General features: G+C 43.6%; 2 protein-coding genes across 2 annotated transcripts in view; both read left to right on the plus strand.

Annotated features, from left to right (window-relative positions):
* The first annotated feature begins 1,960 nt into the window (after nucleotides 1–1,960).
* Nucleotides 1,961–14,354, plus strand: part of LOC125535212 (transformation/transcription domain-associated protein-like) — a 33,182-nt gene continuing 20,788 nt past the window's right edge. The window contains 13 exon segments of the mRNA XM_048698257.1: nucleotides 1,961–2,116; nucleotides 2,692–3,429; nucleotides 3,493–3,620; nucleotides 3,701–3,786; nucleotides 9,512–9,620; nucleotides 10,228–10,323; nucleotides 11,217–11,279; nucleotides 11,359–11,418; nucleotides 12,526–12,594; nucleotides 12,728–12,809; nucleotides 12,917–12,969; nucleotides 13,136–13,198; nucleotides 13,277–14,354. Coding sequence (XP_048554214.1) covers nucleotides 2,053–2,116; nucleotides 2,692–3,429; nucleotides 3,493–3,620; nucleotides 3,701–3,786; nucleotides 9,512–9,620; nucleotides 10,228–10,323; nucleotides 11,217–11,279; nucleotides 11,359–11,418; nucleotides 12,526–12,594; nucleotides 12,728–12,809; nucleotides 12,917–12,969; nucleotides 13,136–13,198; nucleotides 13,277–14,354 — 2,689 coding nt within the window. The 5' untranslated portion in view covers nucleotides 1,961–2,052.
* Nucleotides 5,697–8,010, plus strand: LOC125536023. The gene is made up of 2 exons (XM_048699100.1): nucleotides 5,697–7,493; nucleotides 7,619–8,010. Exons 1-2 carry the CDS (start codon nucleotides 5,716–5,718, stop codon nucleotides 7,827–7,829), a joined length of 1,989 nt encoding a protein of 662 aa, XP_048555057.1. The 5' UTR covers nucleotides 5,697–5,715; the 3' UTR covers nucleotides 7,830–8,010.

Raw genomic sequence — 14,354 nt, forward strand, 5'->3', positions numbered from 1 at the left:
TTTGGAGTTTTCCTTAAAATTTTCTTAGACCTTTCTTGAACCCAATCTTGCGAGGCCATTGCTGAATTGAGCCTACTACTTGAAACACATGTGTGTGCCAATCCTATCTGGTTAACCTGCATACATAACAAAGTTGTTAGCGTTGCTACAATAACATGATGCTACCATAACAAAAATAATAGAGAAAGTGAAATATTAAGCTGTGTTAGTACCCTGGTCTTTGTCTTATCAGCCATAATGCGACATGTTATTTTCCATGGACAATCTTTAGCCATACAATGTGCCATCCACCTACTTTTGTCAGCTCTGTGAGTCCCAAGGTTGAATTCTTCATTGATTGCCCATTGCCTCACAGCCCTCCTACAATCGATCATTGTTGGAAAGATTGAACCTTTCTCATCTTTTGGATGATCTTCGTCATAGGACATTTCTATGTCTTCGGGAACTTGGTCATCAACTGGTATAGCTCCCTCGGCCATTAACTCCTCATTAGCATGGCACACAACAACTGGAGCTGGATCATTTATTGGTTGAGCATCCTCAACCTCATCCTCAATTCCAAGTACCTCACACATGTTTTCCTGGGACATAGGAGCTATTATATCATCACCTATAGGAGTTATCTCAAGATTGGACCAGTCAATAATAACCTGACCATCACATTGCACATATCTCTCATTATTACGAAGCACATTACCATCGTCAACACATGATGCACTACTAGCATTTGACTGGTAAACATCAGAACTTGAGAAAATGATGTTGTCGACTATCTCACTAGATGGGATATTTTCTGAACAAGATGATGCCGTAAACCCCTTTGCAATTTCCACAACTTGAGCAAGCACAAGCAATTCTTTCTCTTCCCATCTCTCAAGAAATGATGTCAGCAACTTTCAGTAGTTATCAATCCTCTCAACTGAGTCAAAATGCTTGTCCTTGCATAAAATATGGACCTCTTGTCCGCTCCCCCGAACAATTTTGGACCCAATGAGTTCTATCATTTTTTCAACCGAAAAATGTTTCATGTTAACCTCAAACTCCACATCATGTTGGGCAACTTGATGCTCGCTGCCATCATCAAGCTTTGCAACAAATCGAAGAACTCTAACAATTAGTTTATAAATGACAACGTGCAATTCTACACCTTCTTCCCTACAAAATTTCGAATAGAATCAATGATTAGGCATAAATATTCGTCAATATTTGAGTTAACAATTCACGTAATCCTCCTATTCAAAAGCATAGGTTGAACGACTAACCCTTCCGGAACTGTGCCCTCTGGCTCTAACTGTTTCGGAGCTGCACCTTCTGGCACCATCTTGGCGAACAACACCCTTCTACTCCTACTTGTGAAGCCTGCTCACTAGTTCTCCTCCTCCACCATAATCTCCATGGCCTAGGGTTCCACAATACACATGTCAGATCAAATGTGTGTGTGTGTGTGCGTGTGTGTGTGGAGAGAGAGAGAGAGAGAGAGAGGCAACCTGTAAGGGGCGGCGGCAGAACGTACGTGTGGACTGTTGGGGAGGAGAAGAAACGGGATGAGGCGGCGGCGGGATGAAGCACGTCGACGTGGCGGGGCGCCTGGGAGGATGGAACGGCAAGGCGTCGGTTTAGGGAGGAGGCACGGCAAGGCGGCGCCACGCTGCAGAGGAGGCACAGCTAGGCGGTGGCGCTGGGAGGAGGAACGGCGAGGCGGCGGCGTCGTGCTTCGTTCTGTCTCTCGTGGTTTGATCGTTTCGTATCCAGGAAACGACCTGGGGGCAATTTCGTCATAGCAAAAAAGAGATGTGGGTCTGGACATGGAAAAAAGGAAAAAAATCAATTTGTGCTATTTTGTCCAAGTATTAGTCAAAGGTGTGCTATACAATCCAATAAAAAGAAAGGTGTGCTATGGGAGCAAAGTCCCAAAAAAGACGTGGCATTTTCTCAAATTGCTCCCGCTCCTCACCCTCCCCGCGCCCTCGGTCGGCGGCGGCGGCGTCCCCCTCCGGGCGGCGCAGATCTCCAAAACCCTAAGCCCTGGCGCGGTAGGGTTTGTGGTCCGCCATGGCGCCCATCAACAGCTCCAACATGGAGATGCACTCGCAGAAGCTCTTCGAGCCCGACCTACGTACGTCCCCGCGTTCCCCTCCGCACATGCCCTGTTTATTCGTCTTTTTTGTATGCGCCGCCGCGTCAATTTTGCAGCAGTGCTTGCGCGACGCGCTCGCGATTTCGTTCGGGGGCGGCGAATCGTATGTAGTTTACCCGCCCATTGTTTCCTCGCAACCTTTTCTGTTCGTTTGCAGTTAGGCTGTCGCTCTTGTAGTCCTGTTTACCTTACTGAATCTCCGCATTCCCCTTCTGGTTTATTAAGCCTGTATCTTTTTCCTACAGCGTAGATTAATTAGAGGTGTATTGCCCCCCAAATGTACAGTTTTGCAGCTTCAGGTTTCCGCTGCCTGGAACCGAATGAAGCTGTTCCATGTTTTTTAGTTGATCTAGCATGTAGTTCACCATTGTAGAATTTTGCCAAAGGGCCTGCTCTCCACTTTCCTGTCGAAATTCACCATACGAAGGAGTAAAATGACACCTTTTGTTCAATCCCAAGTTGCAAATTTTGAAAGCCATAATACTTTCTCTGGAGTTGGTGACTCTTTTGGCTCAATGGTCCGATGCCTAATCATCCGTTTGACTATTTTGCAGCTGTGCAAGTCCGGCTGCAGCTCGTGATGGAAGTTCGGGACAGCCTGGAGATGACACATACTCCGGATTACCTCAACTTCCTTCGATGCTACTTCAGGGCCTTCTCTGCCATCCTGAGCACCTACACCTCACCACAGGCCACAGAAAACGCTGAGCACAAGCTGCGCAATGTGGTGATCGAGATCCTCAACCGGCTTCCGCACAGTGAGGTGCTGCGACCCTTTGTGCAGGATCTTGTCAAGCTCTCTCTCCGTGTGCTGACACAGGGCAATGAGGAAAATGCCCTTCTTGTCATTCGAATCGTATTTGACCTTCTCCGCAACTTCCGCCCTACTGTTGAGGCGGAGGTCCAGCCATTTCTTGATTTTGTTGTTGCAATATACCGCAACTTCAAATTTACCGTCAAGCATTTCTTCGATAACCCCAATGCCACAGCCAATGTCGTTCCTCCCGTGTCCAATCAGCATTTGGACCCCACTGCCGATGGCCCAGGCATGTTGGCAGTGCCAAGTGGTGGACAACTCAATCCAAGCGCACAGTCTTTCAAGATAGTTACCGAGAGCCCTCTTGTGGTGATGTTCCTCTTTCAGTTGTATGCTAAGCTGGTGCAGACAAATATCCCGTTCTTATTGCCACTCATGGTGTAAGCAATTGCTGAGAACGGGCCAGACAAGGTGCCGCCTCACCTGAAGACGCCCTTTGTTGAGTTAAAGGGTGCACAAGTCAAGGTAGGGCTTAGTTCACTATACTTCTGTTGCCTTGCCTGCGGAGTTCTTAACCGATTGATGGTTTGTGCTGCAGACATTGTGTTCCTGATGTACCTGCTAAAAAGCAACGCAGATTATATAAAGCCATATGAGAACAGTATATGCAGCAGTATTGTGAAATTGCTTGTTACATGCCCCGCAGACTCAGTCTCCATAAGAAAGGTTACTATGCTTTGCAAACTCCCTTAGTTAGGTGCTGCATCATGCATTATTTTAAAACACTTCCATTTATGTAATTCCAGGAGCTGCTAGTTGGGCTGAAGCAAGTTCTCAACACTGAATACAGGCGTGGGCTGTTTCCCTTGATTGACACACTTCTTGATGAAAGGTACATAAACCATTTCACTTCTTGAATGCTCACTACCATATTTTGTTCCATGATTTTTAAATGCGGAGGCAAGATGGTTTACCATGTGGTGTGCTAGCTAGCTATTGATCTGATGTCATAACTCATGACCACCTGTTTCTTTCGAAGTTACTTTTAGAGGGCTGAATATTTCTAGATATAGTCCAAATAAACAAGGTCACATAAACTCCTTTTCGTTGAAGACAATGATAATTCAAAGCAGTTGGAAACTAAGGAATTATAAAAAAGGGTCTTTTACATCTGTATCCCTAACTCGAACCCACTACTCACATTTGCCCCTAATTCGCAAGCCTGCTCAAAAATACCCCTCCGCCGTCATGTTCCCTTATAGAATTGCCTTTCCGTGCCATTTCCGTCCAGTCAAGGCTGTTTGACTGGTAAGCGGCCGTTTCTTTGACATTTTTGCCCCTCCGTCCTTACACCTGGGCCCAGGTCACCAGTTCACTCTCTCTCCCTCTCATTCTCTCGCCTGAGCCGCACACTCTCTCTTTCTCCCCCAAATCGCCTCCCGCTGTAACCCTAACCCTAGCTCGCTCGATCCAACTCGCAAGGCTCGATCTCCTGATGGCAGCCATGGTGGAGCTTCAGATTTGACTCTGCGCGACACTCTACTACGGCGGCGGCGGCGGCGGATGGATGGGGATAGCAGTTGCGGCGGCAGCGGCGGCGGCGAACGAGGGAGCACACCGCAGCCATAGAAGCATGCTTCAGCGGGGTAAGTTTCTCTTCTAATCTGGCGTAGTCTCATGCCATTTGTAGTTCGATTTGGGATTTGTTGACCTAGTTCATAGTGCTCATGGCGTTGGGATCTGTCTCTGTTTTCCATGGTCATCGTAGGATCGACCCCGATAGAGCAGTTGGGATGGAATGTAGAATGGAAACCACACTTTTAGCTAGAGCTGGCACAAAAGCAACCAATACAGGATTCTCTTTTCCTTTTGTTGCTGACAATCAATGGACTTTTAATCAGTTTAGATCTGCCATATGTGCTCAATATCCATGGGGTCTATATGATGCAGTGGAATTCAGGTACTGGGACATTGACAAAACAGCTTGGGTCCCTGTCCAGTGTGATGATGAGCTTGGTATCATGTTTGCAATACATGATTATTTCCCTGCTAAATTAGAAATCAGTGTCATACAAAGGAAGAGAGGAGAGCCAGAGAGCAGAGGAACAAGATCTCAGTCTAGGTCTAGAGATAAAGGTAGGACCAGCCAATCAAGGGGCAGGAAAAAAATGCTCATAGTAGAGGCAGCAGCAGTTCCATGCAGGCACCAGGAACACCTACTGTAGAAGTTCCTAAGAATGCATGTCCCTCTCAGAGTAGAGATTCAGTTGACCCCTATACTGAAGAGGGACTACCAGATGATTGGCCAAGTGATGATGAGGATGAAAAGTTGTTTCCACAGTTTGTAACAAGGAAGAAGGGCAAGGAGAAAGATGATGAGGGGGAAGATTATGTTCCACCCCCTGAAGGCATGTTTGCTGAGGCAGGTGAAGATGAGAAGGAGGAGGACAGGGACATGGGATACTCTGAAACATCTGATGAGGAAAGACCAGATGTGCAATACAATAGAGATGATCCTTCTTTGGCACAGGGAACAATATTTTCTAGTGCTTTAGACTGTAGAAATGCTCTTGCAACCTTCTCAATAAAGACTGAAAGTGAATTTGTGATAGACAAGAGTGACAGTACTAGGTTGACAGTGCATTGTGCTTATAAGAGGTGTCAATGGAGGATGCATGCCTCCTTAATGAGACATAGCACACTGTTTCAGGTATCTAATATATAGCAACTAACATTGCATTGTGCTTATAGTTAGCAGCATTGATACTGTATTTTGTTTTCTTGTTGCAGTACATAGGTTCTAACATGTGTCTGAACTTTCATGATGCAGGTTAAGGTGAACAAAACTGCTCATACATGTCCCAGTGTGAACAGGAGAAAAATATTGAAGTCAGCTAAGAGTAGATGCGTTGCTGATGCTGTGAAGACCTGGGTTTTAGAGGATTCAGAAGTGGGACCAACAGAATTGCAGAAAAATTTGAAGAAGTATGGCCTGGCAGTTCCATATATGAGAGTATTCTATGGGAAGCAAATGGCACTTGACAATATCTATGGTAAGTGGGTTGACTCTTTCCAGTTACTGTATACCTTCAAGGCAGAAGTGGAGAAAGCATCTCCTGGTAGTGTAGTTACCATTGATAAACACACTGTGCAGTACAAACTAAATGGGAAGAGTAGACAGAAAGAGTGCTTTAGAAGAGTATTTGTTTCTTTCAAAGCATGTTGGCAAGGTTTTTTGAATGGATGTAGGCCTTATCTTGCAGTAGATGCCACTGCATTAAATGGCAGATTTAGAGGGCAACTAGTTAGTGCATGTGCTGTGGATGCTTGCAATTGGATCTTCCCAGTTGCATATGGAGTTCTAGAGGGTGAAAACATAGACAGTTGGACTTGGTTTTTTCAGAACTTAAGAGAGCTTATAGGACACCCACCAGGTCTTGTTATCCACACTGATGCATGCAAAGGCCTGGAGACTGCAGTGGAAGATGTGTTCCCAGGTGTGGAGCATAGAGAATGCATGAGGCATTTGGCTGCAAATTTCACAAAAAAGTTTAGAGGAAAATTCTTTGATGAAAATTTATGGCCCTGTTCATTGACATACAGCATAAAGAAACACAACTACCATCTTAGGCAGTTGCACAGTAAGGCTGGTGTGAAGGAGTACTTAGAGGAGCATCATACCAAGCTATGGGCAAGGTCACTGTTCAATGAAGTATGTAAAGTAGATTATGTTAATAACAATCTAGCTGAGTCCTTTAATTCAAAGATTAAAAAATGGAAGGGTGTACACATTGTGGACTTGCTAGACAAAATAAGACAGTTTATAATGGAGAAGTTTGATCTCAGACAGCAGATTGCAGCTGCTACATTCATTGGCCACATCATAATCCCCAAAGTCATGAAAATGCTTCATGCAAAATCTAAGGACCTTGATATGGAGATAGTGAAGAGAAGCACATATGAGGCAGAGATCACAGCAGTTGACAAGGAAAAGAGAGAGTGGAGATATCCAGTAAATTTGGCCACTGGGACTTGCAGTTGTAGAAAGTGGCAGTTAACTGGACAGCCTTGCATACATGCTTTGTATTTTATTACTTCAATGAGAGGCCCAGTAAGTGAGATTGATCAGTATGTACATGAGTACTTTTCTGTTGCTAGATTCAATGCTACTTATGCTGAAAATTTGCCTGCAATGGAGGGCAAACAACAGTGGGATGTGGTGGACCCTGGGTTTAAATTGTCTGCTCCATTGCAAAACAGGGCCCCTGGTAGACCTAGGAAGACAAGAATTAGGGCAAAATCTGAGGGAAAAGGACTTGGAGGAAGGAGAAAGAAATGTGGCAGGTGTGGAACGCTTGGCCATCGTGGCACTCACTGCAAGGAATCCATTGACCCAGCTTTTGGGGAAGAAGAGCACTGGGGGGCTGAAAATGCAATAGATGATCATTTAGATGCTGAAACAGATGCTGAAAATGCTACTGAGGTTGAAACAGATGCTGAAAATGCTACAGAGGTTGAACCTGATGCTGAAAATGCTGTAGAGGTTGAACCTGATGCTCCAATTGCTACAGATGCACCAACAGTGTCATCTGCTGTAAGGTGAAACTGCTATAGATGTTCTCATTTCAATTTTTGCTTTATTTGATGTTCTCATTTCCTTTTTTGCTTTATTTGATGTTCTCATTTCCTTTTTGCTGCATTTAATGTTCTCATTTCAATTGTAGCCCAAGGAAGAACTACAAAAGGGCAGCTGATAGAGGGATGTCACCAGCCAAGAAGAGGCTCAAGTTTGCACCAGATCCTACAGTAGGATCTGTAACTGGAAGCAACCAGCTAAGCAAAGAAGTGAGCAAAACTGTCACCACAAGGAGGAGTTCAAGGCTCTTAACTAACCCTGCTTGCAACACCAGGAGCAAGAAGATGAAAGACCTGTGACCTTGTTAGCTGCTACCTTAAGTGTGTGATGCTGAAATTATGAACTTATGTAATGGTGAACTTGTGAGCTACTATCTTGAATGTGCAATGCTCCTTTTGTGACCTGCTAGTTTGGAATATTATGTGAGCTGCTATCTTGTGAGATGCTACTTTCAAATATTTTTGTGAGCTCCTATTTTGTCACAACAGATCATTTGTTCAAATATTTCAATCTATGCTATTTCAGTCATCGATCAAAGCAAGATTCTTGAGTCATTTCCAAATAGCAACATCACAACATTCCCAAATCACAGCATTGTCCTGTGATAATACATACCCACACCAAGCTCCATCACAACATACACTACAAAGAGAAATCCATTTAGTATGGATTATTAGACCACCCAGAAACAAATGTGGCCACAATGCTAATACCAAGAACTATGATAAATCCCCATGCTTGCATAAGCTCGTTCCTCTTTTTCATCTTCAGCTTCAGTTTCTTGTTCTTCTCGGTTAGATACATCACCCTCCTCTCTAAATCATGAGATTTTAGCCAGCTCTTCTCCAATCCTGCATGAAGCTCCTCAAATGCACGAGCAACACGTTCGGTCGGTGGTGGGTCAATCCATACAACCCACTCAGATTCATCAGGAAGCTGCAAAATCAATGATCGAATTAGAAAGAGGGGAAAGAGCAGAATCGAATCAAGCTTAAAAGCCAAACACTTACATCAAGAGGGCAGCCGAGAAACCTTCTGCCGGAGCTTGCTCCTCCCCAGGCGACACGACGAGCAGGAATAAGCCCGTGGCCAGGGCACCGCTGCATCGAGCGAACCTCAAGGCCACAGAATGTCAGATCGGGGATGTAAAACTCCGATTGAAACTGAACTATGCCGACACCATCAACCTAACAGCAGCAAAAAAAACCCAAATTGATGAACCCTAATTTCGCAATATGCCCATCTCTCCCCCAAATCGACACTGAAACTTACATTGGCGGCCACCGACGAGCTCGTAGAAGACATCCCTGCCGTGCCCGCCGTAGACATCGCTCACCATGCCGTGCTTGACCTGCCCCTCTCTCTCTCTCTCCGACCGCGGAAACGCCCGATCCAGTACGTGCTCAAAAATGCCCCTGTCGTCGCGAGGAAGAAGAAAGAGGGGAGAGAGAGTGAACCGGTTAGTTGGGCCCAGATGTACGGCAGGAGGGGCAAAAATGTCAAAGAAATGGCACGTTAGCGGTCAAACAACCTTGACTGGACGGAAACGGCTCGGAGGGGCATTTCTATAAGGGCACATCACGGCGGAGGGGCATTTTTGAGCAGGCTTTGGAATTAGGGGTATATCTGATTAGGTGGTTCGAGTTAGGGACAGAAATGCAAATGGCCCTATAAAAAATCATCCCTCTCCTTGATTTGGATTGGTTTGAACTCCTCAATTTTAGTTTGTAGACAATCGCTGTAAAACTGTAAGCAGAGCAATACCATATCCACTGAGCTGTCAATGAGGCACTACGTGTTACGCTGACCTTATCCTTCTTTTCTTATGGTTGCTGTGTTATAACTCAACTGGGTACATGGTGATCTTATGCCATATATGCCCTGTTATGGACATTGGAGCACTTGATTGCTTGCTTTTTTGCGTGTCATGCTTTATTCTTAGTTTCAGACAAGTTTTAACTCTTGATTGCTTGTCTTCCAGGGTTTTGGTTGGCACAGGGCGAGTTTGTATCGAGACATTAAGGCCGCTTGCTTATACCCTTCTTGCAGAGTTGGTGCATTATGTTCGAGGAGACCTTTCCCTTCCGCTGGTTGATCTTATTCTTTAACTCTAGCACGTCAATCTTGTTATGTTAAAATATTTATTTTATTTCACAAGATCACAAATTTGGCACTGCTCAGTCAGAGGGTATGTCCGGCTTATGTCCAAAACATGCGTTACCTACTTTTTGGGTATGGCCTAATTTTTGGTCATTATTTGGATGCTTACCAATATTTTGACATGCCTTGCTCCTTTGCCTATTTTAGTTTATTTTTTTTGCCGACATTGGCCAAATCATGGGCATGAGAAACCATGGCCAAAATTTTGGCCAGGTAGAATTTGGTTTGGTAGACTTGGGCTTAAAATCAAACACACCCATGATTTCTGCAGTTCCATAGATTTTAGAGGGAGAACTACTATCTTATTTGCTCATTGTAAACACCATCAATATAAAGGCTTAGGCAGCTAGTTGTTTGATTGATTAGGTGCTTTGTCAGATGTTTCTTTTGCTAGCTGTAACACAGATACTGTAATTTTCCTTATTCAGCAAAGATTATGCAAGTATCTACCAGAGCAGACTTTTGCTTTGTTCTACTATATTCATGACCGAGTTTTGGGGATGTTTATACTAAAGCAGTAACTTCACTTTTGTGCAGTTGTCACGGATCATCTATTTGTTCTCTCGGAATATGCATGATTCTTCGTTAACTCTCGTAATTCATACGACGTCTGCCCGCCTAATGCTTAATCTGGTATGCTTACTATTCTTCCTTTCTTTAGTACAAAAAATGGCATTTACCAAGGATTTCAAATCCATATTGGCTGCTGGAGGCAGGCGTCAGTGGGCTTAATCAGGCCAGCTGGACTTAGGTGGGTGTTTGGAAGGAGTGGAAAGGAGGGGATAAGAGGGGGATAGGGGAGGAAGCGAGTGAAGTCACTGCCACCGTCACATCCGTTCCACGATAGCAGATCTTTAAAAAAAATCCTTGAACATAGACCTTTAACTTGAGCTCGATCTCGATCTCGATCTCGATCATGGCTTTGCTGGCCTATGATGATGATGATGTCAGGATACGATGGTTGCCTGCCAACGATCATCTCTATCATCGAGTCTCCTCTCTACCTATGGTTCTGTGTTCTGCGGCGGTGACCTGCTGGGAGGGAAAATGCATACGTAAAAAATCAAGAGCTATCCCTAACATCGCCAGATGGTCCAAGCAATCACTCCTGCTACATTTTTGTGTTATTGCTTTTCCCATTCCTTTTTCTTTTCTCTTCTCTTCTCCAAATATGCTTATCCTATATTATGTACCTTACGTTTTACATTAGGTAACCTTGGATGCTATGTCTCCTAACTTCCTACCAAAATGGTATATTTATTAAATAAAGTACTTGGTATCATTTATTGTTTGTATTTGCACTGTCTAACTCTCGCCGAAGATGACCCTATACACTTAGTTGTCCTGGTGCCCTGGGGTCGCCGTGATTTTCCAGAGTGCCGAGATAATTCTAGTGATTTGTACATTACTTTTGTTGTTGAGTTTTTCCTTCTGTAATTCAATATTCATGCATAACCATAAAGCTAAACAGTAGTTTTAGTGAAAATAGCGTTTGTAAACCGCTAATTTTTCTGGTACCACTCTAGGTTGAGCCCATATATGAAAAAGGTGTTGACCAGCAAAGCATGGATGTAGCACGAGTATTGTTGGTAAGAATTGTTTGTTCATAATGTACACATGAAAGATTACTTTTTCTCTAACAAATACTCCTGATTGGCCAATTACCAGGGGCGCATATTGGATGTATTTGTTGGGAAATTTAGGACACTGAAGCGCACGATTCCTCAGGTATATGGAAACTTCAGAATCTTTCTTCAATCCATTGGCACATTATACACACATGGCCACATTGGTTAGATATTGCAATAATTCAAACTGCAGAAGTACGGTACACAGCTATAAAACATAGGCAATATTTTCTAATGCTTCTATGTTCCAAAACAATGTGGCAGTTCTGCTCGGCTGAATCCCTGCAGGGTCTGTATGGAATGGAGTACGAGTTAGCTGTGTGAATTTCTAATGCAAATGTGTGTAGGATTGCGTTGGTAGTCTTGGTCCCTCTAATTTTTTGGTATGCAATTTTTGTTCCATCCCATATCAACTGTCGCTCAAACGAATGTATCTAGCACTGAAATATGGGACGGCGGTTGTATAAGTATACAACTATATACACAACAGAAGATTCATATTATCAGTGTTTCAGTCTTATTCTAGCAGAAATCTACTATCCATTCGGAATTTCCAAGGCCAAAGTGCAGGCCTTGGTGTGTTGCAGTAAAGTAGCTATCATAAGATCTCCCCCAACTATCCTTATGCCTTCCCCTGCTAGTTACCGGCATGATATATTCTCCCTGCCGTCATTGCCTATCCACATGATAAGTTTCTGTTTGGCGGCATGCTTTACTTTCCCTGTTAAATATCCACAAAAGCAGGTGATGAGGTAGGAAAAGCATGGGGAATAATGTTGTTAGTACTCCTAATTGTTAAGGCCCAATCATCAACTGTAGGGTTGACCTAAGGGCTCTGCTCACTCTGGCTAAGAAGATAAGGTTCCTTTTAAGTGTCATGTAGCTTTGTGTGATTGGCTGGGTGCCCTGTCTCTTTTGTATCTACATGTTTTACATATTTCCATCTTGTCCTGCAACAGAACATATCAGTTCTTAAGATTTCTATTATGAACAACAATGAAAGGTAGCTATCATTTACTTCAATTTCAGCTTCTTTATACATGAGAACTGAAAATGTAATGGTAGATTCATGTTGTGCTTACTAATATGCGTATCTCATGATCTACTTTTGAGCATAGTACATAAATTGGCTTTCAAGCACCCATTATTACTGCGTCATTTCCATTTAGTGTTTTATATTATGTTACCTTTCTCTTGTTCTCTGTAGTTGCTTGAAGAAGTTGAGGAAGGGAAGGAACGTCCAAATTTGAGAATGAAGCTCGAAGTCCCATTGCAGGTGTGTTTTATGTGATGCAGCTGAATCTGATAAACCAAGCACCATTAAACATAATTAGGGATCCATGCCTAAATCTGATAGAGCTGCTGCTTTTTTGTTGTTGTTTATTAAACCATTTTGACATCTATTGCAGACTGTGTTGAATTTGCAACCACCCTTGGAATATACGAAGGAGGTTAATGATTACAAAAGTCTGGTAAGGACACTCGTAATGGGTATGCATTTTGATATACAGTATTCACACCATTCAAAGTTTTTAAGCGATGACATGCATCTTGTGGCTACACGTCTGAACTATGAATTTTCATATTGAACACACCAGGAATGAAGACAATAATTTGGAGTATAACCCATGCTCATTGGCCACACCCACAGGTATTATGGACTCTCTGAATTGCTAAATACTCCCTCCGTCCCAAAATGTAAGAAGTGTCAAAAATGGTCTTACATTTTGGGACGGAGGGAGTAGTAAATTTGTCCGCTTGTCACTTTCTTTGTGCTCTAGTCCTTGAGTTCTTATATCCTATCATGTGTTGTGCAGCAACAGAATCAGTAATCTGCTAATTTCTCTGTTCAACCCTTCAGGGGACTGCGGGAGGATGAGGTACATCACTCTGTCCGAGCCTTTTCTCCTCTTGGTTTGATTCGAGTTTTTGTAATAAATCTTGACCATCTATTCTAGGTGCGGAAGACTTCAGGTGTTCTAAAATCTGGTGTTCACTGTTTAGCTCTATTTAAGGAGAAAGATGAGGAGAGGGACATACTGCAATGTTTTTCACAAATGCTAGCTATAATGGAAGCTCGTGATATCATGGATATGTTTTCCTTCTGCATGCCGGACCTCTTTGATTGCATGATAACCAACAACCAGCTTTTACACATATTTTCTTCCCTTCTGCAAGCTCCAAAGGTTCTTCGGCCCTTCACAGATGTATTGACTAATTTCCTTGTTAGCTCGAAGCTTGATGCTCTGAAACAACCAGATTCACCTGCAGCAAAGCTTGTCTTGCAACTCTTCCGCTTCTTGTTTATTGCTGCCGCAAAGGCTCCAGAAAGCTGCGAACGCACTCTTCAGCCACATGTGCCAGTACTAATGGAAGTTTGCATGAAGAGTGCCACTGAAGTTGAGAAACCTCTTGGTTACATGCACCTTCTCCGTAGCATGTTCCGTGCATTGAACAGTGCTAAATTTGATTCGTTGATGCGTGATCTTATTCCATCTCTTCAACCTTGCCTCAATTTGTTACTCTCGATGCTTGACGGGCCAACAACTGCAGATATGCGGGACTTGATTCTGGAGCTTTGCCTGATATTACCTGCCCGTTTGAGTTCGTTGCTACCTCACATTCCTCGTTTGATGAAACCTCTTGTTCTTTCTCTGAAAGGGAATGATGATCTTGTGAGCTTAGCTCTTTGTACGCTTGAATTTTGGATTGATAGCCTAAATCCTGATTTTCTGGAACCTAGCATGGCCAGTTTAATGTCTGAGGTCATTCTTGCTTTATGGTCTCACTTAAGGCCCCTTCCCTACAAATGGGGTACAAAGTCCTTGGAACTTTTAGGTAAGCTAGGTGGTCGAAACAGGCGAATTCTGAAGGAGCCCCTAGCACTTGAATGCAAAGAAAATCCGGAACATGGACTTCGTTTAGTTCTGACTTTTGAGCCTGCAACACCATTTTTAGTTCCTCTGGACAGATGCATACATTTTGCTGTTGGTGCTGTTATGCAAGGTAATGGTATGGAAGCTTTCTACAGGAAAC

This window comes from Triticum urartu, chromosome 2 (assembly GCF_003073215.2).
Source record: "Triticum urartu cultivar G1812 chromosome 2, Tu2.1, whole genome shotgun sequence".
Classification (NCBI taxonomy): domain Eukaryota; kingdom Viridiplantae; phylum Streptophyta; class Magnoliopsida; order Poales; family Poaceae; genus Triticum; species Triticum urartu.

Coding starts and splice junctions, on each gene's coding strand:
- LOC125536023 (XM_048699100.1), top strand. CDS start 5,716: ATGATGCAGGTTAAGGTGAACAAAACTGCTCATACATGTCCCAGTGTG. Junction 7,494..7,618: donor ACAGTGTCATCTGCTGTAAG/GTGAAACTGCTA, acceptor TTTCAATTGTAG/CCCAAGGAAGAACTACAAAA.